Genomic DNA, 25,474 nt, shown 5'->3' on the forward strand with positions numbered 1-25,474 from the left:
AAATTGCCTTGATAACAAGACCGTTAGTTTTGGACATGGAATCGTATTACACCTACCAAAGGCTTATTAATATAGGCAACAGTGTTTTACCACTGTTCACAAGTCATACATCGTTAAGGATAAAACAAATTTGGGTAACAAACTAAAATCGAGGGAAACACATTGACTATAAAAGGAAAACAACGGAGCAACAGAAACACTTGAAGTTATTTAGGGTAACAGTTTGTTGTTTATATATATAATTAAAAGCGTATACACAAATATTTCTTAACATCCTTATTACTCTTGTTATATTTTCATAGAATATATAATGACATGCAATCATATGCCTTATACGAAGAATTGATGAAATATATACCCCTTCCACTAAAACAAAAAATAAAACACTTGAAGTTGTGTTAATAAGTAATAACACAAGACTGTGGGTCTCAACCATACCATTTACATCAAGTCGATTAATCCTTTTTAAAAGAGGAGCGAAATTACCAGAGGGACAGTCAAACTCATAGATCGAAAATAAACTGACAATACCATGGCTAAAAAAGAAAAAGACAAACAGACAAAAAACAGTACACAAGATACAACTTAGAAAATGAAGACTAGGAAACACGAACCCCATCAACGACTGTGGTGTTCTCATGAACCCCGATAGGGTAATCAGATCCTGTGACACCCGTTATTTTGAAAAGGTTTGAAAATAATAGGAAAGAGCTACTCTCTTGTAAATGAATGAGGTTTTGCTTTGTTTGGCATGAATTAAAGTTACGCTGGTGTTGTTAAATTTCAATAAGTTATATTTCGGAGAGGGTTGGGTTTTTTTTAAGGAAGGAGTGAGAGTGGTTTGTAAATAAATAAGTGTGGTTTCATTTAAGGTTCTGACAATATTGGTTTGATTTATAAACATTTCGTATTCCTGTCTCATTGCATGAATCTCCTAAGGAAATGTCGATTTTTTATTTATTCTGCAGAATAAGATTTATATTTCTGGTTCTATTTTTACTTTTTTTTGTTTCCCTATTAATAAACTTTATATCATATTCTTTTAATATTTAATCGGCCTCATCACACGCAATGCCTCTTACCATAATTATATCCTACATTGCTCATATTATCACTTTATTACTTTGTGTATTACGTATTGTGTATTTCACTAATGTTTTATATAATCATTGTATTATATGGCAAGCCGTTCTCGTCAAAACTATGTTTAAACCATTTTTCGAAAAATTTACAAAATTACAATATAAGTCTACGAAATAGGTTCTTTTTCGGGAAGTGGGCCGGCTTCTTCTTGAGTATATAGTGGTGGTATCATAAGTTGTTCGTATCCTCTCGGAGCAATAATCGGAACTTTACTTGAGCCGTGTTTTTCTGTGTGAAATGAGTATTCTACCCCATCAGACTTCCGGTCACGTGATATCATGATGAGATGGAATAAAGCTGATATATCCATGACAATTGCCCCGATGGCTCCCACGATAAGGCACCAAGGAACAGAAAACCAAACATCGTGACCCATATGATCGTCAAGAATTTCATGCTTCTGAATAGTTCTCAGCTGAATGACGAACGTAGCAACTCTGATAATGGCTACCCAGTAGAAGAAAGCTACAAGACAGAAACATTTTGTAATAGAGGAAATAGAACGTTACTGAATTGTCTTTATTTAATCATTTTAATATAAATAACATTACAACTTGTAGCATGCGATTGAAGAACTGATTTTGAATTTTGGTAACAATTAGCTTGAGCGGTTATTTTTCGATGATACAACTGTTATTCGTGTATAAGAATATTTCTAATTTGATCTGGATGTTGTGTACACCTTACATTTATTGACGACAAGAATTGCAATTGAGTTTTTCATTAACGAAATACAAAGTACAACATTTTTGTCTATTTATGCGTATACTTACATGAGAAAACTTGAGTCGAACAAACGAGTCTTCCAGTATGTTTTCCTACACCACCACCACGTGCGTACTTAATGGCACCAGCCATACCAATTAATCCCAGAATGAGGCCAATGGTAACATAACATGTCAACTCATACCGTCCATGGCGAGCAAATTCTAGCATGAAAAAGAAAGGTAATTGTAGCGTTATTGTTTAATTAAAGTTTGCTGTATCTTTTGTTTACCTCGTACTTCTCAGTAATTTGCATGTTCATTTCGATATATGCTGACGTAGGACTGTACATTTAGAGAGAACAAATAATGAACGCTGACTATGCAGTATGGACTTTGCTCATTGTCGAAGGTCGTGAGGTGACCTATAGTTGTTAACATCTGTGTCATTTGGCCTCTTGTGAAGGTTTGTCTCATTGGTAATCATATCACATCTTCTTTTTTGTACTCCCATTATACCATTCATTGACAAACTGCTACAACGAATATCGATATTTAAAACAGCTTTTATTTTTTAATTCAATATTGTTCGTCTCTCTTACCGTCTAACCACGACCTAAATAACAAAATCTAACAGCAAAATTGACACGAGAAATACAATTTAGGAAGTCCATCTTCCTGCCGTAATATGGTTTTCTTAAAGGATCTTTACTGTAGAACTTAAATTGATCATCTTTAAAACATTGATTTTTTTCTTAGTAAAGACATCACAGTCTATGAAGTCTTATGAACAGATGCAGGATTTCCACACCCTCTTCTTATTATATAGTTTTACTGCAAAATTATTTTCGGTGTATTATTTGTTGTATATTTAGGTTCAGATATCAGCAAATATTAACACTTTATTTAAAACAAACATAGATATTATTCTCGCATTCAACATTTCAGACCATACAAATGCTATTTGACTTAAATATTAGTAGTTCAATAAGGAATGTAAGGGTCACGTTTAACATTGAGTCATTATCAGCGTACTTTTAAAAAACCTTTCTTCGTCAGATTCAAATTTAAGCCATTGCTATTCAAATCACAATATTAAGTAAATTATATACGGAAACGAAAGAATTCAACAATAGAGCTGATTTTAACCAGGAAATATTAAAATGATACTGCAATTTTATCCCCTTTCCCCTAATGTGACATACCGAATTAAATTTACCATCGAGTTTGTATTAACAAGAGATACACGACAGGTTCGTATTGCTCAGTCTTTAATTCTTTGTCGATTGTTTTTTTAAGCCAGGCATGGCCTTGTCGGAATCTTGTCGGTTTATTTCGAAATACGAGTTTGAATGTCTCTTTGGAATCTTCCACCTCCCTATATCACGTACTAGTTTTCTTTTATAGGGGATAAATAAATAAAAACAAACACAAAATAAAGTAGTCTCCCATTAAGTCTTCGTAAAGTACATGACAGACCTTAAATATTTTGGGATAAGACATGACCTCCTTTTCCACAGTTTACCACAAACCATAGTAATGTATAAGGTAGAAACTTTAATCTATAATTATGCAAAACATAGCCGACTCGCTATCCCATTAATACCATCAAACACAGATAAAGAAAACAACTGAATAATATATGAGTTTGTCGTTATTTTCTTTTTGGTTTTCCTGTTTTAGTCATTGGTTTGAATTATACCATTAGCGGCTCCTTTGTTAGTGTCAGATTTTGATTTCTAGTCTACAATGAAATAAATGTTATTTGTAATGACCGAATGATAAGTTAACATGTTACAGGTAGATTTCTCGACTTTCTGTATTACTTGGAAACTTCACTTATTGTAAAGTCTTATTTTGTATATAATATACTTGACATCAGTAACACAAAGAACAGGAACAATTATTGCAGCACTTACCAACTGATGTGTTGATAAACTCTCTTGCCTCAATAAAATCTGTTGGTATGTTATTTTCAAATGTTTTGTCATTCCTCTGGGCTTGTTCAATGTCCTCACCAACATAATCAATTCTTTGTCCATGTTGTTGTTTTTTGTAGCTTCTGTGATAGCATCTATGGGGGTGTCTCTCGTGGTGGTGATGGCGGCCTTCACTTGTCCGTCTTGTGTCCTTAGGTGTTGTCTTCTCCTCAATGAATTCCCTCTTCCCTTCATCCCCCTCATCGTTGTTCCTCTCATGTCTACACACCTTGATAAAGAAAGACATTCATTTACTGAAGGACTATCAAATTCCAACCACAAAATTTGTAAATTCAGCATTCATTCATAGAAAAAAACCCATCACGTCTAATTTTATATTTCAATTTTGTAAACCTTTACGTTTTTCGAAAAGGATATAATATTGCTTAAATGACATATAGGCCCAATGCACCGGATGTAAATATCAAATTGCTATGTATATATAGATATAGGAAGATGTGGTATGAGTGCCAATGAGACAACTCTCCATTCAAGTAACAATTTATAAAAGTAAACCATTATAGGTCAAGGTATGGCCTTCAACACGCAGCCTTGGCTCACACTGAACAGCAAGCTATAAAGGGCCCCAAAAAATATACTTGTATAACTGTATGTTACTTACTAACTTATTTACTTACCTTGTAGAACCAGACTCCAAAAGAAATGGAAATTCCGTGTCTCCTGTCTATCACATGTTCTGCTTTTTGGACTACATGTGTTGGTAATGGATCCCGGAAGTAAGATTTGACCACTACCCATCCTGGACTGATAAAAACTATGATCTTTAGGACCAATGCAATGGCGGAAAACACCAGACAAAACCTTAGCTTTGTCTTCACCTCCATCGTATCTAGTATGGATTTGTTTACCTGGATTACACAACCAATGATGAGCCAGACAGCTCTCAGCATATGTATCTTGTATCAGATATACGTTTTGATCAATATACCTCAGACAAGGTAGTATTGAAGAATACTTTGTTAGATGAATAATTTAATTACTTATATAGTGAGATGAATCATTATAGTTTAATTACTTATATAAGTCGATCTGCGTTCAACATGTTCAAGGATATAGATTATTTTAATGCAAAAAGTTTATATATATATGTTTATATCTTGTAATATATGAATTGATCTGTGTTGAAGGATATAGATTATTTTTATTCAAAAAGTTTATATATATAGATGTTTATATTATTTATACCGATAAACTCTCATTACAAATATACATATTTCAAGTATCATTTATGAATTTTACAATGACTCAATATACAAACTTATTGACCAGCGATGCATGTGAATGGACACTTCTATTGAGAATAACCGTGTACCAGGAACATGTATCTACTGAGCATAATGATGTCATCAAAACCTATTGTCATATCTTTCTGTAAAATTCTGAGATTTTTTTTCACATTTTACTTAATTTAAAGATTACTTATCTCGGTACAACAGTATGTGGTTACTAACGGAAGTTTATTTCACTTAAGACATATGTGATGCACATTGTATTAAAGCAAAGTAAATGTAATATCGACTCGAGTCATTCAGTAACTTTTTTTTAGAAGATAAAGTTCGTTGTAATTTTGTAAAACATATCTTTCAAAAAGTTATATATGAAAGATAAATATATTCTATAAACGTTTTTTTCATGGATTTTATTTCCCAAATTCTGAAAGAATATCGAGCAAATTCTAAGAATGTTTAATATAGGCTTTTGATTAGGGGGCAGTAAGTCAATTCTTTTTTTTTTATATTTCAATCTGTTAAGTCAACGAGGTTAAAGTTGTATTAATTTATCAGAGTCATACATATTAAAGATAAAAATATGTTATACATTTTTCTTCACATAAGTATTTTCATATTAAGCAAAAGAATATCTAACAATTTTGCTCATTATATGTGCGAGTATGTTATAAACACCTTGTAAATTCATTCTTGTGAAAAAATAAAATCAAATGAAAAATCACATAAACCATTATCATTTTAATCATTGCACATATATAGTAATGTTATTTTTTTAGTTTCTCTTTTTTTCCACAGGAGAACTGGGAGGGTGTAGGTAGTATTAAACTTACTCATGTAAAATTGATTCTGATTAATTATTTTTTTACTTCTGTGGTTATATATACAATTATTCCAAATTGTTCTGTCCTATTATTAGACATTTAAAGTGTTCATGATGAATGCCAATCTAGAAATGCTCATCAGAAGCAACCACCACTGTATTTTGACCTACTTAATAGTTTTTATAATTGAAATGTGGGTCACCAAGAGTACCATTCGTTCGTAAGTAAACGTTTTGCCATTGGAAAGACACATTACATACAAATTGCTTTACGCTTAAATAAATTGATTTAAATCTGATTGAGTTTTCTCTTTATGACGTCTCTACCTACGTTGAATCTGTTGGATGTATACTGACTGATTCATTATTCTGGGAGAACATGATTATTTATTAAAAATCATTGACTTTTAAATGACATCCAAAAACTGAGACTGCACTTAAATCGACATTTTATGTCTGTATCTGTGTTATTTGTGTTTGTACTTCGTGTCGATCTAAGGAGTCATCTGATCTTTACAGTTAGTTCTTCAATTGTGCTGTTACATCTCTATATTAGGTTATGGGGGAATTTAATCGCTAATGAACATATCTAAAGGCTGTACCTTGACCCATAATGGTTTACTTTTATAAAGTGTTGCTTAGATGGAGAGTTGTCTCATTGGCACTCATCCCATATCTTTCTATATGTATTCACATTCTACGTGTGTTTGTTCACTGTTTTGTCATATATCAGGCCGTTGGTGTTTTCGTTTCAATTGTTTCACATTTACTATGCAAGAACGGCCTTGCTCATTGTCGAAGGACGTATGATGACCCAGTTTTATGTTTATCCTATTGTTTTTAACTTCTTCGTAATTTTTTCTATGGTGGAGAGATATCTCAATGGCAATCATACATCATCTTCTTATAACTTATAAAAGCAGATTGAGGATTAAAACAATCTTTATGTTCATTCTTTAAGATAACAGAGATTATCAAGAGTTTTTTTTAAGAATCCATAGTATGTTTTTGCTGGGAACAGTATGTCCTGGTTTTTGTTATTCTTATACAACTTGACCATTAAGACTCGCGTGACATATTGTCATTGATAGCTAGGTGTTCCCTCAGTGCGTTTAGTTAGAAAACATGCCTAATATATTTGGATAACTTATGTCATATACTTAAATATAATTAGATACAACTTAGATTTTTTAATCAAATAAAATCAACTAATTAAATTGCATTTAAAACAGAGACAGTGTGTACGGTATTCTATTTGTTCCCTTTTCTTCACTTTCGGTAGCGGGTCTAGAGGGACATTTTCTAATCCGTTTTATAGAATTACGCTCCCAATTCCAAATTTCTGGGTCCGCCAGTGACATTGATTTTAGCACAGTACCACCAGGGAAAGAATATCAAGTTATCTCTATCTTATAGTTCTTTTCTTTAATGTTGGCGTTTTTTTTGTTGTTGTTGCACTTCAGTGTTACTGTTGTTCCTTTGATTTCCTCTTACAGTTGATGTGTTTCCCTCGGTTTTAGTTTGTAACCCGAATGTGTTTTTTTTCTCAATCGATTTATCACCTTTGAACACCGGTATACTACAGTTGCCTTTATTTAACAATGAATTATATCTCATGAATTTAACTTATCATTGTAAAAACTATTCTTCAACAAACGTAGAAACTGTTTTAAAATGACAAGAAAAAAACACTGTTTTATTGAAATATAATATGCAAATAGCTCATTTTTCAATACATACAAATAATTGATTTTCCAATAAAATGCATCTCACGAGCAAATGATTACCAATTGTTCTTAATTGGTACTGACAGCAAAATCAAGCCCTAAGGCTCAAATCTTTAAGTCGAACAGATCAAATTTTACTTTCACGGATAGACTTTGTGTTTTGTTGCGATAGATATTTAACACTGCTTGCTGACAAAACTTGTGAACTATTGGTTATCCCTGTAAAGTTTGAATCCAAGCCATCTGTATTATTACAACCACACAAGTTCTTATACAACCTTTTTACACGTGAATTACATATGTATGACAGAAAGATGTACACACCCTGTAACATATTTAACAACGAAAACATCACAGTTAATAAGGTCATTGGTAAAAACGCATCGATGATCGGGAATACCCACGTGATACCCGTTATACTACAAAGTTTAATGTAGACGATGCTGTTGTCATGAGTAGTTTTGTGTGAACTTGTCCTCTGTATCTTCGGTGTAGAACTTATTTTATGCATTGTTATGATGAAAAATGCTACATTACACACACAAATACACGAAATAGGAATGATTACTGTTCCAATAACTGCAGATGAGTATTTTAAAAAGCAGATATACCCCCTGACGCCATATAGATAGCTTAAATTTTTCCAAACCCCAACCATTTTACATAAGTCTTATGAAATATAATTTTCATTATAGTTCCTGATGTAATTATAGCACTCTTAACTAATAATTATAAGTAATTTTAACTTGAGACCATTTTAATTCTTATTTGTAAATATATGCAGTTGTCTCTTAAAATTTTCTTACAACCCAGCACATATGAATTATTATATATCTTTTAAAACTTTTTGATGACAATCCTATGAATTAATTATGATATTTATCATTTAGTGATTATTATAACCAAATTCAGTCATCTGTATATAATTAATTGTTTCCTTATGTTTTAAGGTGTACATAGTTGCTAAAACTATACCCATTGGGTAGTGCTCCACAATTAATGGAGGAATATACAAGAAACTGAACTGAACATAACCAATGTTATCAGCCAACGAAAAGGTAACCGCTATATTGATAATAATTATAATTGTGGGAGTACAATAAGAGAACAAACAATACGCTAACATAATTCGATAACTGTAGCCTGTACTATACGGTCCGCTGATGCTGCTAAATGCTTTAAACATGTGAAAGGTACAAACGCACAAACAAGCAAAATAGCTCAATAGAAAGAAGTGTATTATAATTCCGATCACTTGACAAGACAGAGGGTTTTCGATTTGATTCGCACTAAAAGTGTATACAGCCTGTAAAAAAAATAATGAAAACACCAGAGACATGTTGTTCTTACCAGGAACAGATCGCAGGCTTGGAAATATACAGTATGTAACAAAAGTAGCGAACAGACAAATCATTGAAATAATTGTTGCTGCGGCCATTATTGTAGAAATGACCTTGTCTATTAGCACTTTAGGTTTCTTCAATAACAACAGTGTATCGATACATATTCTTACCATGCCATTTTCGGCTATTCTAAAATGTCCTTGTTCTATTTCAACTTTACTTGACACGATTGTAACGGAAGTAAATGGTTTGAAAAGAACGATAACTTCACTTTTATCGAGGGCTACCTGCTTACAAAAGAGTAGATTAGACACGAGGTTGAACTTATAATACATGTGCGATCTTTTAAAATCTGAGTCTGTTGTGGATGAATAGCAGAGTCCAGTAAACTGTCCGATATCATTTATTTTTGTTTTTGTGCTTATTGCATTATAATCTAAGGAGATTGTCAGGTTTACATTATCGTATCCAGTGATGTTAACCACATCCTCACTGATATCGGTTAATTTTGTTTCGATGTCTTTCCTAGAAACTATCTCGTCAATAAACACTTCAATGCTCGCTAGTATCTCCATTCCTACAGTTTCATTTATGACACAAGAAGAATTTGTGATTAGGTCGGCAGATAAAACATGTAGGCCTGTGTTTAGCTTAAGGTATCTGCGCAAATAATCTTCTATTGCTGTTTCCGTTTTCTGTAACAAGGAATCATATGAGGCGGGATTTATTTTAGATACAAATTCCAAACGGATAGGTAGCAAATATCCGAGATTTTTAGTCATGGATAGTATTGGTTCGCAAGTTGAATTAAGAAGTATATATCCAGGAGAACATATAATGTTTCTGCATTTATTCTGAAAGACACAAAAATAAATACATGTACAAAAGTAAACAATTTAAATACGTTTTTGTAATAACTTGACAGGAATACATAATTGAAGATAGAGAGATTATTATCGCAACACTAAAAAAGGGGGGATAGGACCTTTATCGGGACTCCGGGATCGGGTGTTTTTAAGCTCGGGATTTCGGGATTGACCCTTTCGGGATCCGGGAATTCTTTTTTCGAATTTCGGGACCTCGGGATCCTGTGTTTTTAAGCCCGGGATTTCGGGATCAGGACCCCTCTTACCCCTCTCATTTATATCCAGAGAGTATTTGAGGTGTATAATTTAAGTGGAAATGTTATAAAATGTTAAAAAAAAAATTCCGATGAGGTGTTTACCCAATGAGATAACTCTCCACCAATAGTCTTAATCACAAACAAGAAGATAATAGCCTTGACATTTACATTGTCTGACAACAGTAATTAAAACCCATTCCGCATAGTAGTTTATACAAACCGCATTGAAAGCTATAAAAGACGCCGAAATAATAAATGCAAAACAAGTCAAACGAGAAAACTAACGGCCTTATTTATGTACAAACAATACACGAACAAAAAATCAATTTTGTTTTGATAATTTGTTTGATTATCCTTTTTTTCCGCTTTGTGATTTCTTTTTATTTATAAGGGAAAACAATTTTGCGAGCTATAGCCATAAAATGCGAGACAATTGAACGTTTTTGATATATTTGTGACAATCGAGCATGGAGTTCCTTTCAAAACTACAACTTAATCAATTTGGGATTGAATCCGGTACCTTAGACATAGCATACCACCGGTCTGCCAACAAAGCTAAAGTAGTTAAGCGGTGCAACCCTTGTGAAAGGGAAATTTCAATCTCTTGTAGAGCTATATAAGTTTAACTTACATGTAAAGTATCCAAGACCTGTCCTCTAGTACACTCAGTTACCTTTTCGTCGTCATCGTTCGATATTTGAAATAATGCCCTAAACGTTGTAACAACCCCTGCGCTGCTTATACACGAAGTGCAAATAACTGGACGGTGTTCAGGATCCCGAGGTATAACGCCTGTCGTTGGTGGTGGTAGTGGTGGAATGAACCCTAGGTGTACATCAGGATTGCATAAAGTACAAAACACGTTTCGAAATCCTCTGTAATTTGTCAAAAATGTTGTGTTTAGCTTTTCACAAGCCCATAACACATCAGCATCAAAATGTGACCATGTATCCGATATATTACATGTGCTTATCTTGATTGGCTTGTCATCACAATATGCATCTTTTCCTTGGGCAGGTTTAAATTTTATATCACAATTTTTTCTAGTAGCAGATTTAAAGATGTCTGTCATAGAGAGCTGATAATATATTGGAAGCAGATTGGATATTGCGCATGTTATCTCAACCGACCATGGATGAAAATATTTATGGGCGTACTTCTTCACGGGAAATCTTATTGGGAAATTAAATTTCTTGTCTGCACACAGTGCACAAAATATATTTTTGTAGTGTTTTTTGGTGTCACTTCTACTAACAGGAAGATCATACATGAATTCACCCCTCCTTTCACAATATGAATTGATACCTTCATCAGTATAACGGCATATACCAGCCACAATGTTTCCATCTAAGCATTCCAAAAGCTGATCTAATTCAAAATCGACACAACAGGTACCATACGAAACACAAGTTTCATGACAGGAACAATCGGGTGCCAACGGTTTAGGGTCGGCGTTGTAAATTCCACATAAATTTGGCCCATATGCTAATGAAAATAGAGTCATAAGATTAGTCACATTAACTTGTCGTTCATTGTCAAAAAAATCATATGAACTGTTTAGTCTGTTCCCAAGTTTGAAATTGGTGTTTAGTTTAATGCTTTGATTAGAAAGATATGGCGTCAAGAAATCTTTCTTAAATATTAATTGTTCCATGTTATAAACCACTATATCATCTTTAAATATTAAACTTATATACCCATTTATATCATTATACCTATCTTTGTCGTCATGTCTGTTGCAAAGGTAGCAAAACATGTTTTTAAACGGAAACGTTACGCTGCTTTGTTTGTACATTTCACATGCGTTTTCTAGACTTTTTGTGCTGTCCTTTGTTATGTTACACACAGAGACTAAATCCGTAAACGGATCTTGTGATGGAGGATTACACATCAAACAAAATATACTTTTGTATTTATCAAATGGAAGTTGAAAGTGATTACATGCCATATCGATATCTGAATCATATGAGTTCCAAGTCCCTGTCATGTTGCATCTTCCTATCAAGTTATCAGCTGCTCCTTTACACGGGACAGCCTTATTATTGGCATTTTGTTGAACGTATCGTACAGTACACATTTTTACCTTTATAAGTTCTGCTATTTCTTCAAAACTGGACAAAAAGTTAAAATCTGCAAATTTTTGACAATTTATGTCTATAGTCCATGGCTCTAAATCTGTTTCGCCATGACACTGAGCACAATAAACGTTTCTATAAGTTGTCCTGGTCTTACTCGTCACGGGTACCAGAGTTAAATTTTGAATGAGATCAGTTTCTTTTTCACAGAGATTTCTAATTTTCGGGGGCGTGTTTGGAGGACATTTGTCTAGCACAGAAAAGTAGACATCTGATAACAGATTATATGGATTGTATATAACATCGTTCATACATTTCTCTCGGTAGCGAGGTAATCCAAAATCAGGACAACAGTTTATATTCAGAATGCAATCATTACAGTGACATGGAAGACAAACAGAGCCAAGAGTTGTTAAATTATTGTGAAAATATGACAATGATATAAGTGAAACATTGCAGAATTGCAATCCACAGGCTGCAGCATAGTGGTTATAGATACGCTCAAAATTTGGCTGATTCTGGCAGTTACTCATGTGCATATTTATCAAGAATGAATGCACACAAAAGGTGACAACTCTCAAATATTTGTTTTTATCACACATTCTGTTTTATGAAATTATCTGTAAAATATGAAATATAAAGGCATAAAACGCATTATTCTCTAATAATATCAATATTGTCCTGATCTTGTATGAATTAAATAAAATTGACCATAATAAAACAAATAAGTGATAAAATGTAATGTAACAATAATGTATATTAAAGGGCGAAAAACAGCAATGAGTTAAAACAGAAGATTTTTCAAGATCTTATTTGAGGTTGGATAATTTTACAGGTTAAGACTGTTAAGAACTATTTTAGCAATCGCCTTGTCCTATATGAACACCATGATTTTAAATGACAGTAAATGAAGTTAATATTGAACTTTGAAAAATATTTTTGTAAGCCTTTCAAGCAAACAATACAGAATTTTATATTCAGTTGATTTTTTAGTTCATCTTTTGGATATGATTTTGTCCTAAATATCGTTTATTTCCTCCCCACCTAAGATGGTTTTATTTTTGTTTCGCAACATATTGAATATATTTTAAGCGCGTGAATAAAACATTGACGATGGTTAAAACCTATTCCTATAGGTGATATATCCCTGCATATATTTATTATTATTATTATCGCTATTCCTCTCCTGTTACCGTAACATATAGGACGATATTTTATCAATTTAACAGCATGTTTCGACCAATTTTGCAGTGACATGTACTTTTAGTTAACGTTATTCCTCTTTTCACATTTGACAACATGGCGCAACTCTCTTTACATTTGACTTACAGTGTTATGAATGTCTCTTTAAATCGGTTATCTCCCCTTATATATTTCAAGTCACCATAACTCCTAAACCATACATTATCCCTACGTTTGGGCTTTTCATATCAGATTCATGACCAATGAACATGAAACTGAGTTTATGGTCAAATATTATTTGATGTTTTAAATTGAGACATTTGCTATATCTTCATATCGGTACATGATTAAACCATTAGGTCTCTTGCAATAGGTTTTTTGATATATGACCTCAAATTAAAAAAACCGGGAAAGGACATAAGGAAAACTGGAATTTTGTTTTCTTGAACTTCTTCAAAAAAATAATGCCAAGCGACTATATATTTTCGATAGTCGATTGATCGGATTTCCTTTGTCGATAATGATTGAGTGTTTTTATAGTCACTAAATAATCGAATGAGTTTTATCGTCGATAATTTGTTGTTCCGGTTTTATTGTCGATATTCTATTGAGTCTTATCCGAACCGCAGTTTTCAGTCGTTGGATTCCACTAACCGTTGACTATTTCAGTGAGGACACTTACTGGCAGAGTGCGCAGATACGATTCGTGTTAAGCTTCGAAGAATGTTTGTCCGTCAGAAAATATGAACTTCGTTAAACATATCCAAAATAATTCATGTGTTATATTATGTTCACAACCGGTCACTGAACAAAACTCACAACTGGGGCCAGACAAAATGGTAGAAGTAAAAATGAGATGACATGTTGTAAAATCATCCAACTTGAAATAAGAACTTGAAAAATATGTTGTTAAATGATTGCAACCCTGGATTATCAAATCCCTTTGTTGACTATTTCTGCTTGAAGCTTTTTAAAACAGAAAAAAGACCTACCTTTACCAGATCATTCAAAGCAGCAAGTGCATTTTAGACGTGCAGACAGACTCTGAACTTTATGATTTTTATCTTTTATCGTTTTTAATCAATGATTTGAAGTCAACTTATTTGCAAGACCAAATTAAAATCGTTAATCAAATATTGCTATGCTCTGTTTAGGTGATAAAATCAAACAGACAGTCCCTTATGTTTTCAAAAAAAATATACTATAACCATACAACTGTATTAGAGTTTTTGTAATAAAAATCACTGCAAATACCTTTTTATTGACACTTTCGCTGAATGTGACGTAAATCATGAGATTAGATGAGGTTTATTTGAAGCTGCATAGTTCAAAACCACACAACTTCAAATAAAAGGAGAAAATAAAGAAGAATTAGAAGTCAAGTATTCAGGATATTCTACAGAACGAGGCAGCATGAATAAGAAATCTTAATAGTTGTAATTAATAATTATATTCTAGGAGAGGGAGGGAGAGGGGAAATTATTATCTTAATCTATAAAATTTGAAATTTTGAAAATTGTTTCGAATCGTTTACGATAAAACATAAAATATTTGATTGAATTAATTCTGAAACCACACTTTGTCGTTTTAGGGAAACTTCTTTTTCAAAGTCAGTTCCCATGCAGCGAAATTACAGTCCATTGAACATCTTCAAATTTCATGTCGAAGTACAGACAGACAAACATAATAGATAATTTTGTGCAAACTAAACTAAAGAAAAAAAATATAACAAGATGTTAGCAATCTTAGATATTATAGTTAAGTGTAGTGTGCAGAAAGGAGAAGGTTCACGAAGGTTAAAAATGGTCCTAAAAAATTACAAATTTCACATGTTTTTTTTGGCACCTTCCTTTACAATTTATGAAGCATGCACCCTTTAAACAAACATAAACGTAAAATGACAACTCTAAAAATTTGTAATTCAAAATATGAAATCCTTCCATTATCATATCCTTATTGTACATCCAGTTTTAGAAAACAACAAAATAAATATAAATAAAGGCAACATTAGAATACCGCTGTTCGAAACTCATAAATCGATAGAAAAAAACAAATCCGGGTTACGAACTAAAACTGAAGGAAACGCATTAAATATCAGAGGAAAACAACGACACAACATTAAAATGGTACACACACAGAAACGAACTAAGCATTAGACATAATGCGATGAGAATAACAAATATAACATCAAAACTAAATACATGAATTTGGGATAGAAATACCGTGACACGTCTTATAGCAATGCGAATTCACACTCAAATATAAGAGGAAACAAACGACACAACAGAAACACAACGTTAAAATGTAACACACACAGCAACGAACTATAATATAACAATGTCCATTTTCCTGACTTGGTACAGGACATTTTTTAAAGAAAAAAAATGGGGGTTGAACCTGGTTCCAAACCTCAAGCTTTAATGTCAATGTTAAATATAACATTTCAATGACAACATAACATTACCGGACTGCAATACAAATAAATAGGAGAACACATAGGACAGACCTTTTTTAAACAAACGGTGACAGAATTTTTTGAAAGTGACCCAAGGTAAAAGTAACATTTATCACGTTCAGATCCGTATTTTTAAACCTGAAAAATTACTTACCTATAACGTTAAAGTATCATGTACGTTATATAAGTGAAATTTTATCTAAACTTAATCATTTAAACTGTAAAGGCATTTTTAGCAATAAACAGTAAATAATTTAATAGAATATGAAACCAACTGTGATATTAGTCAAGATTAAAAGAGTTGATCAAATGTTGCTATAGTATGATAAGAGGATATAATCAAAGAGACAGTCCCTTATGTTTTCGAAATAAAACATATTCATCCCATACGAATATTACGAGTTTTTGAGATAAAAATTACTGTAAATAAATTTTTATTTACATTCACTTTGAACGTGACTGAAATCATCTGACTGTATGATGTGTATTTGAAGCTGAATAATACGTCATAAATACCATCGACTGAACTGAATTGAAAAGGTGACAATGAAAAGTGAATAAATGTTTTAGAAATTAGAGAATTACTAGTAAACGAATGATCACACCAAAACATTTAAAAGTCAAGGATATATGTATAAATACATGCATTTGTGAAAAACATCACAACCAAAATGTCCCGTTTCAAACATTTAAAACTCAATGATATATGAATAAAAACATGCATTCGTGAAAACATCACTGCCAATATGTTCCGTTTCAAACATTTAAAAGTCGAGGATATATGTATAAATACTAGTACATGCATTCGTTAATACATCACTGTCTAATTCAAACATTTGAAAGTCGAAAATAGATGAATAGATATATGCATTCGTGAGAAACATTACAGCCAAAATGACAACTTTGAAAATATCGAATCCTTCGATTATCATATCCTTGCTGTAATTATCCAACTGAAAAAGCTACAAAATAAAGATGAAAACGACCTTCAAAGACTAACGATGACAGTAATTTCTGAAAAACAAGGCAAACTATTCTTACATTTGCCACGTTACGGTCCGTATTTCGAAACATGAACAATTACTAATCTATATCGTTATAGTATCATGTACTTTCTAGAATCAAACTAGTATCTACACTTTATTATTAACTAATCTGTTCAGGTATTTATATCAACCAAAAATTAGAATAATTAAAAACCAATTGTTCAGAGAACAATTGAAGGTCTTTCCACTGAAAACAATGTATTTTAATATGAAAGTTGTAAAATTAAGTTTAAAATGTCATTTCAATCGTCAACTGATAGGTTATTGTACGCTGATTCCAGAAATAAATGGTTTCTATACAATATTTTTTAAATAAGGGAGATAATTTGTTACTTTCGGTTTGAAAAATGTTACTTCCGATAATATTTGAATATTTAATTGACACTGATTCCAAAAAGATCTGGTTCTATATACTTTTTTATTAATAAGGTACAAAAATAGCTACTTCCGGTTTACACAAGGTCACTTCCGGTTGTTTTTTTCAAGGTTAAATGGTTTGATACCTTTCGCCAAAAGTCTCATGGATATATCATGTATAAATATGAGCTGAAAGCAAAGGTCAAAAACTAGAACGTCAAATTAATCTATGACCTTGAGATCAATTTCAAGGTCATAAACCAAGGACCTCAAATCAAAAGACCATAGGACTTAATTATATTTGGTTAATCAGTTATATCACCATACACGTATTTTTAAATACAAGAGGGGAGAAAACTCACTTTTACGTTCAACGTACCCTTGCAATCAAAATTTACGTGTTACGACATGTCGCAACTAACAATTTAGAAAAAATAATTTGTCGATATCTTATACAGTTTCTGGAAATTAGTGGAAATAAGCCAAATTCAAAAATTGGAATATGACCTTGACCTTTGACCTTGACCTAATTTTTATTTTTTTGGACCAAGGACCTCAAATCAAAAGATCCTTGGTCTTTAGCACTTATGGTTTACAAGATAGAAATGCATATCACTTATATCAAATGCATAAGGGGAAATAACTCTCATATGGAGCGTTCATATCACTTCGGTCAAAATAGGACAAATCATGCGAAGGATATAACGAGCAATTTTGTAAAATAAATTTGTCATAATATTTTACGGTTGCGAAGGAGATGCGCTAACAAGGAAAACAGTGTTTGGGGAGATAACTCCTACAAAGAAAAGTATTCGTTTACGCAGGGTAAATTCCAAAAGCGCATAAACTGTTCGATATCATATACCAAATATCTAAGCGACATATTGCGAAACAAATGTTTATCGCAAGAACAAAATTAGGCGGAAGAAAAAAAAAAAAAAAAAATAATCAGAAGAAAAACAATAGGTCTTTCCACAGAAAAGTGGAAAGACCTAATAAGCGAACTGAGATATAAGACAAGATAAAAACAGTTGATCAAATATTGCTATGGTATGATTAAAAGTTATAATCAAACAGACAGTCCCTTATGTTTTCAAAATTAAATATATTCATCCCATACGAATATTACGAGTTTTTGTGATAAAAATTACTGTAAATAACTTTCTATTAACATTCACTAGGAACGTGACTTAAATCATCTGACTGAATGAAATGTATTTGAACTGAATAGTACGTCATTAATACCATCGATTGAACCGAATTGAAAAGGTGACAATGAAAGGTAAATGAATGTCAATAAGTGAGTGAATTATACGATATGGATACTTTCAACAGGAACGATTATACCAAAACATTTAAAAGTTTAGGATATATGTACAAATACATGCATTCGTGAAAAACATCACTTCTAAAATGTTCAGTTTCAAACATTTAAAAGTCAATGATGTATGAATAAAAACATGCATTCGTGAAAAACATCACTACCAATATGTCCCGTTTCAAACATTTAAAAGTCGAAGATACATGTATAAATACAAGTATTCGTGAAAAACACCATAGGACAAATGTCCCCTATATTACATTTGAAAATGTCTGTACCAGGTCAGGAATGTGAAAGCTGTTGTCCATTTGTTTAATGTGTTTTTTCATTTGATTTTGCCATTTGAATATGGACTTTCCGTTTTGAATTTTCCTGGGAGTTCAGTATTTTTTTGATTTTACTTTTTTCCAACATCTGAAAGTCGAAGATATATGTATAAATACTATTACATGCATTCGTAAAAAAACATCACTACCAAAATGTCCTGTTTCCAACATTTGAAAGTAGAGGATGAATGAATAAATACATGCATTCGTAAGAAACATTAGTCAAACTGTCCCTTTGTCAACGCAATATCTTACAACACACACTGCAATGTTTCTTATTGTTAACTCATAAGCTCAATATCATTGGTTAGTTAAATTTCCGATTTTTGAAAGATATTTTCTTTCTCAAGGCAACCAATAATCAATCAATCATATATAGAAAACCAATATCTGAACTTCAATCGATGATTAACGCTATCTTCCACAAATTGACTTTTATTGATAAAATTAATTCCATTATTTTGTTTTCACTTACATGTATGTTTACCTATGCAACGGGTAATAAATGTGCAACACTACTGGCCGATTTGTTTTTATACTTGTGTGATACAGAATCAATTCAGAACCTTCTTGAAGACAAAAACAAAAAGCACCATGCGAAATTCTTTATTTTTACCTCCAGATATATTGATGATGTCCTATAACTCAAAACCCATATTTCAGCCAGTACTCACATCTCAAATATTCTAACGAAACTGTAATTAAGAATACTACTGATGCTAAAAGGACTGCTTCATACCTTGATTATTTCCTCAATATTGACACATACACGACTTCACACTAAAATTATGACAAACGGGACAATTTCAACTTCCGAATTATCAATTTTACATTTCTAAGCAGTAAACTACTCTTCTCCCCTGTGTCCCATCGTATATTTTCTATATATCCAAATTGATAGGTTATGCTCGTTAAAGTTCACAGTATACAGACTTAATATTCAGGAGTGTGCTCCTTACGTCGAAACTGCTCCAACAGAGTTACGAGGAGTAAAGATTAAACATGACACTCCGTAAATCAAATGGACACCATCACGAATTTGTTGATCTATACGATGTGTTTGTGGCTAAACTCACCAACGACATTTGTACTGCGTCCCACGTATTTATGTATGGTTTAATTTATTTGTAATTTTGATTGTATATTTTTTTATGTCTTATCATTTGTGGTTTTAATCTATTTTCATTTTCTATATGTATGTCAAAGTAAAATTATTAATCACCTAATTAATTTGTATGATCTTTCATTTACATTACCAATATGCACTGGATTTCAAAGGATCTATTTGTTCTACATCGTTTTGACTAATGAGAAAAAAACACCGACTTTGTTAGAAAATGCAACTAATTGCACCATTACCACCACAATTAAAAAAAAGATATGGTTGTTATTGATAGAAAATGGTTGAATAACACCATTACAAATTTAATCCCGATTTCATATTCAATTTAGAAAAACATACCCGTGACGACACCTTTAGTAGCGTTTGAAACATTCGTGTTACGCTCAGTTCATAAGTCTATTTTGCTGTATTTGTGTACTGTCGTAAATTAATTTTAGTTGCTAGTTTAAACATATATTTTTATTTTATAGTGGATTGGGAAACAAGTTGTTACAACTTATAACAATCCTTTTCCAATTTGCTGATGCGAGTGTTCCTTTGTAGCGGCATTAGCTTACTCTTTTTCAAAATCTATAAGGATGTCTTTTATGTGCAACATATATTGCTCTCTTCTAACACGGTTCAGCCATTTATCGTCCCCTTCTGATGGCTATCACTGTTTTTTCAAGACCATATTCTCATATGAGGACAATGAATAGCCGAAAATTCAGTCCCTGAAATGTTTTGCTCGTAATGGGGAATCGAACCAGGAACCTTTGTCTTTGAAGTCCGATGCGCTATCCACTACACTAGGGCTCTCAGGTGTTCGTTTTTATTCTGTGGTTTACATGTCGTCAACATGTAATATTACATTTGTTTTTTATGTATCTCTCTGTCTGTACTGAGTGTTCTTGCTTTTATTTGTACTGTATTCCGATCTGGTAACGTTGTCATTTTAACAGTTTGTGTAACATTGTCATACAAGCAGGAGGTTTGGCTAGCCATAAAAAACGTTTCTATATATGTTGCTTTAGCATTTGTTTTTGTTGCACTTCAGTGTTTCTGTTCTTCCATTGTTTTCAACTTATAGTTGATGTGTTTCCTTTGGTTTTACTTTCTAACCCGGATTTGTATTCCCTCATTCGATTTAGACTTTTGAACAGCTGTATACTATTGTTGCCTTACACATTTCAAAAAATGTGTTTTTCCTTAAGTACTGATTTTCGTCAGTTACAATATTTTGTATGAAGATAAGAATATATCGTATGAGTTTTCAGTTTTATTCTATTTTTTGAATGTTCCATTCATGTTTTACACATGTTTTCTTAAAATAGTACAAACACTGTTAACATTGTATTTGTTTGTTTTTCTACTGAGATAGACAGCCATACTGAAACCATTTTAAACTTATCTAGTCTATTGTTTCACAAATGATCAACATTCTTATTTAACTAGTAATCTGGGATTTTCAGTAACATTGCCTTCTGTCCGTTGGAATTCTTTTATAGTTTGCTTGGATATATAATATACTCTTTGATAAATATGAGCCACATAAGGGAAGTTTAAGTGTGGACGCAAAATATGACAAACATGTTTTAAATTATTATTTTTTACTCATGCTTAAACATGAATATGGTAATAATTTAAGCGACCAATGGGAAATCACGTAGAGAATTAAAAATGTGAATGTAATGAGTACGTTTTGCTTATTGATATCACAGGGCCGACTTGAGAATTATAAGAAAAAAATAAAAAAATATACCAATATGTATAATTTTAGACAAGAAGTGTTGTAAGAGAAAATAATTATCTGATTTGACAATTATATAACATCTAATTGTATCTTCATGAAAACTTTCTCAGTATAAATTAATTAGCTAGTAAGAAAAACAGAAATTGCAAAGTTGCTATGATAGAAGAAAGTTGCGTCAACATCAAGTTTTCATACCAATAAAGTATAACAAAAATACCGAAGTCAAAGGTGTGAAAAAGTAAATTCAAAAAGGAGAATTCTATAAAAACTGTCCTAATCAAATGTGAGACTATATCAACTGATGGTACGAGTGGGAAAAAAATCACAAGAATACTGAACTCCGTGGAAAATTCAAAAAGTAAAGTCCCTTGTCAAACGGCAAAATCAAAATCACAAACACATCAAACGAATGAATACGAACTGTCATATTCCTGGCTTGGTACATGCATTTTCATATGTAGAAAATGGTGAATTGCATCTGGTTTTATAGCTAGCTAGACTTCCCACTTGTATGACAGTCGCATTAAATTTCATTATATTGACAACGATGCGTGAACAAAACAAACAGACATAATAGTTAAAAATGTAAATATCATTTTTAGCAGGCGTTGTCAGTTTATTTTCGATTTATTAGTTTGACTGACCCTCTAGTATCTTTCGTCCCTCTTTCAGAAATTTGTAATTTTTGTCATATAAATAAAGACTAGGTTACATTAAAAATCGAGGGAAACACATCAACTATAAAAGAAAAAAGACTGAAGTGCAACAACAACAAAAAAACGCCAATGCAACATACAAAGAAACGAACTATTTTCCTGAGTTGGTACAGGGCATTTTAAGAGATAATTGTGATCTTGATACATTCGTGTGACGCACAGTCCGTAATAGGCAATGCGTCACACGAATGTATGAATACCACAAAAAGTGACGTCACATGTAAGTTTCTAAAAAATGAATATAAAAATCGAAATAAATGTATTTTGTAACAATTACAAGAATATTTATATAAACTTGTGTTAGTAATGAAACCATTAATTGTATTATCTAACTATCTCTGTTTTTCTTCTAAATCAAACATCATAACTAAATACACGAATGCTAAATGCACAAATACCGAAACAAGTCTGATAGCAATGCGAATTCATTCTCAGATACTTAAAAGACCAGACGACGTAGACGGTAAACCACAATCTAAGATGTGGTAAAAATTTAGTTAGATAGTTAAGGCACTATTTACTTATTATCATAAAACACAGATACAGTTTGAATTTCAGTGGCGTTACTTTTACCGTTAAATAGTTATGGCCCTTTACAAAATAAAAAAAAAATGATTTTTTTTTGTCTCCGTTTACTTACTTTAATTTGCTTCCATCAAATGTTATAAAACTTATATACATTGCGTATTACCATAAAACACAGATGAAGTATGAATTTTGGAAGAGTCATTTTTTACTGTTCTAGAGTTATGCCCCTTAACAATTTAAGTTTGTCTAAAACTTAATATTATGGAATATATATATACAATGTTTATTACCACAAAACTAAATTTTAGTTCAAATTTGGTAGCGTCACTTTAATCGTTCTTCAGTTGTGTCCTTTTATAACGATATATGCTAGCGGGGCATGATCTGTGTCCCTATGGACATATTCCCTATTTGTTTTTTTAAATTTAATCTTTTGAAAATGAACATCCGTGAATAAATATTAATGATTGTTAAGATATAACGATAAAAGCAGTCATCATATTGAATTTATTCATTTATCAGTTTTATGAAAATGAAGATTACCAGTGTATTGATTTTGATATTACATTAATTGATATGTTTGTAACTGCCAAGTATTAATATAAAAAGAATATATCTTTCCTTTATAAGCTGAGTATTTACATTATTTGTTTGATGCCAATATAATGGCCAATAGTAATTATTTCTTAATCACTGTCTATATATTATTACATAATATAAATGAGTTATATGCTTTTAAGTCTAAATTATAATAATTTCAGTATTTACCTTTTGGAGAAACATTTTTGTACAATCATACTGTCTGTAGAGCATATCGATATGGTATCTTTTATGGTACCTTGACATTATCCTCTTTCACGTAAAACTTTTCTTAATGTCAAAAAATGGATTTAATAGCTAAAATGGTCTAGTTTTCATAAGGAACATTGTGATTTTTTAAAAATTTTCAAGTACTAATGTTTTTAAAATTACAAAAATTAGGAAAACAAAATGTGGAAAAATAAACAAATCCCTATGAAGTTACAAAATGAAGGATTCAATACTTATAATTACATGTTTTAGCTAGGATCATGAAAACACGATTTTTATCAAGTTTTTATTTAATTTACCTGTGCACTTTATTGTGGGACCTCCTGTCATCATGAATGATAGATTTTATTGTTTAATGCAATTGACTAAGGAATAACGCGAGATTGCAGTGTAGCCAATCAGAATAACGTATTATAATGAAACATACATCTAATGTAATTATATATGTGTAATATTGGAAATATAAAACTTATCACTAAGTCAGAATTCGATATAAGAAGGTAGAATTCAATTGCTTAAAAAAACATACACACATTTTACTTCTTTGAGAGAGAGAAAAAAAAGCAACTCTGACTTTTATAAGAGAAGAATATATGGTATGATTTTCTACTTATCCGGTAAAACTTTCTGCCCATCTGTTGTTTTAACAGTTTATTCGGAAGTTGAAACGATTCCCGTACGCACAAAATTGGTGCCTTGAACATCATTCGGAACCAGTAATCAGCCAAGCCAAATACAGATAAATTTATAGAGTAAAATAAACCCTCGAAAAAAGAGCAACAGCGCCACAACAGTCCAACGACTGTCATTCAAGTGTAGAGGTGTAGCTAGCTATAAAAACAGGTTTAAACCGCCATTTTTCTAAAATAAGAAAATGCCTGTACCAAGTCAGGAATAAGACAGTTGCTATCCATTCGTTTGATGTGTTGGAGTTTTTTACTTTGTCATTTGCTTAGAGATTTTCCTTTTATAACTTTCTTCAGAGTTCGGTATTTTTGTTATTTTACTTTTCGCATTGTAGAGTCTCAGTCGGAGCTTTAGCACAATTAACTGTTTAATGAACACAACAATTTGTTTATTAGTGTAATATTTCAAATAAAAATGTGTGTACGTACGTGTGTACGAGCGTGCGTACGTGTATGATGTTAATTCTTATTTTCAAATAATCACCGAATTCTTAGATTTAAACAAAGGTTTCAAAATTATATGAATAAATATCAACTGACCTAGTGTTAAATTGAATCGATTACGAAAACAAATTGTAGAGCAACTTCTTTCATAAAAACTAATGGAGCCTGATCAATCACATAAAACTCATTAAACTGAAAATCGTGATTTTAGTACATACCCCGGAAATTTACAATCATTCTCGTCAAGGGAATGTTGTTATGTATTTTTACCAGAGTAGTATTTGAACTGACAGCCTACATATGGGAATATCTGATTGTTTAGTTTTAACTCATTCTGAAGTAAGGACAGTACAAATAAGGATTTATGATAACAATTCAAATAATGGAAAATGCTATCATCATTTGAGAAAAAAGATAAAAAATAAAATCACAGGTAACAAATTGCTACTTTGATAACTTTGCCAGGTTTGCAGAAACTAACCATGATTCTAAGGTAGGTTGAAATTTATAAATCAAATTTCGAACAAAGTTATTGTAAAACTTAATATAAGACTTCAGATAAATTGAAAAAAAGATCTGATTTA

The 25,474-nt window shown here is 31.8% G+C and overlaps 2 protein-coding genes across 2 annotated transcripts; both read right to left on the minus strand.

Moving 5' to 3' along the window:
* Nucleotides 1-1,085: 1,085 nt before the first annotated feature.
* On the minus strand, nucleotides 1,086-9,316 carry LOC139524721 (uncharacterized). Its single transcript, XM_071319747.1, has 5 exons — nucleotides 9,137-9,316; nucleotides 4,465-4,695; nucleotides 3,767-4,055; nucleotides 1,917-2,072; nucleotides 1,086-1,608 (listed from the first exon to the last, which is right to left on the minus strand). The coding sequence occupies exons 1-5, from the start codon at nucleotides 9,299-9,301 to the stop codon at nucleotides 1,250-1,252; spliced, it is 1,200 nt and encodes a 399-aa protein (XP_071175848.1). The 5' UTR covers nucleotides 9,302-9,316; the 3' UTR covers nucleotides 1,086-1,249.
* Nucleotides 9,317-10,711: 1,395 nt separating this feature from the next.
* Nucleotides 10,712-12,703, minus strand: LOC139525300 (uncharacterized). The gene has a single exon (XM_071320502.1). The coding sequence runs from the start codon at nucleotides 12,701-12,703 to the stop codon at nucleotides 10,712-10,714; it is 1,992 nt and encodes a 663-aa protein (XP_071176603.1).
* Between the last annotated feature and the right edge of the window lie 12,771 nt (nucleotides 12,704-25,474).

The sequence above is a fragment of the Mytilus edulis genome, chromosome 5, assembly GCF_963676685.1.
Source record: "Mytilus edulis chromosome 5, xbMytEdul2.2, whole genome shotgun sequence".
In the NCBI taxonomy this organism is placed as follows: domain Eukaryota; kingdom Metazoa; phylum Mollusca; class Bivalvia; order Mytilida; family Mytilidae; genus Mytilus; species Mytilus edulis.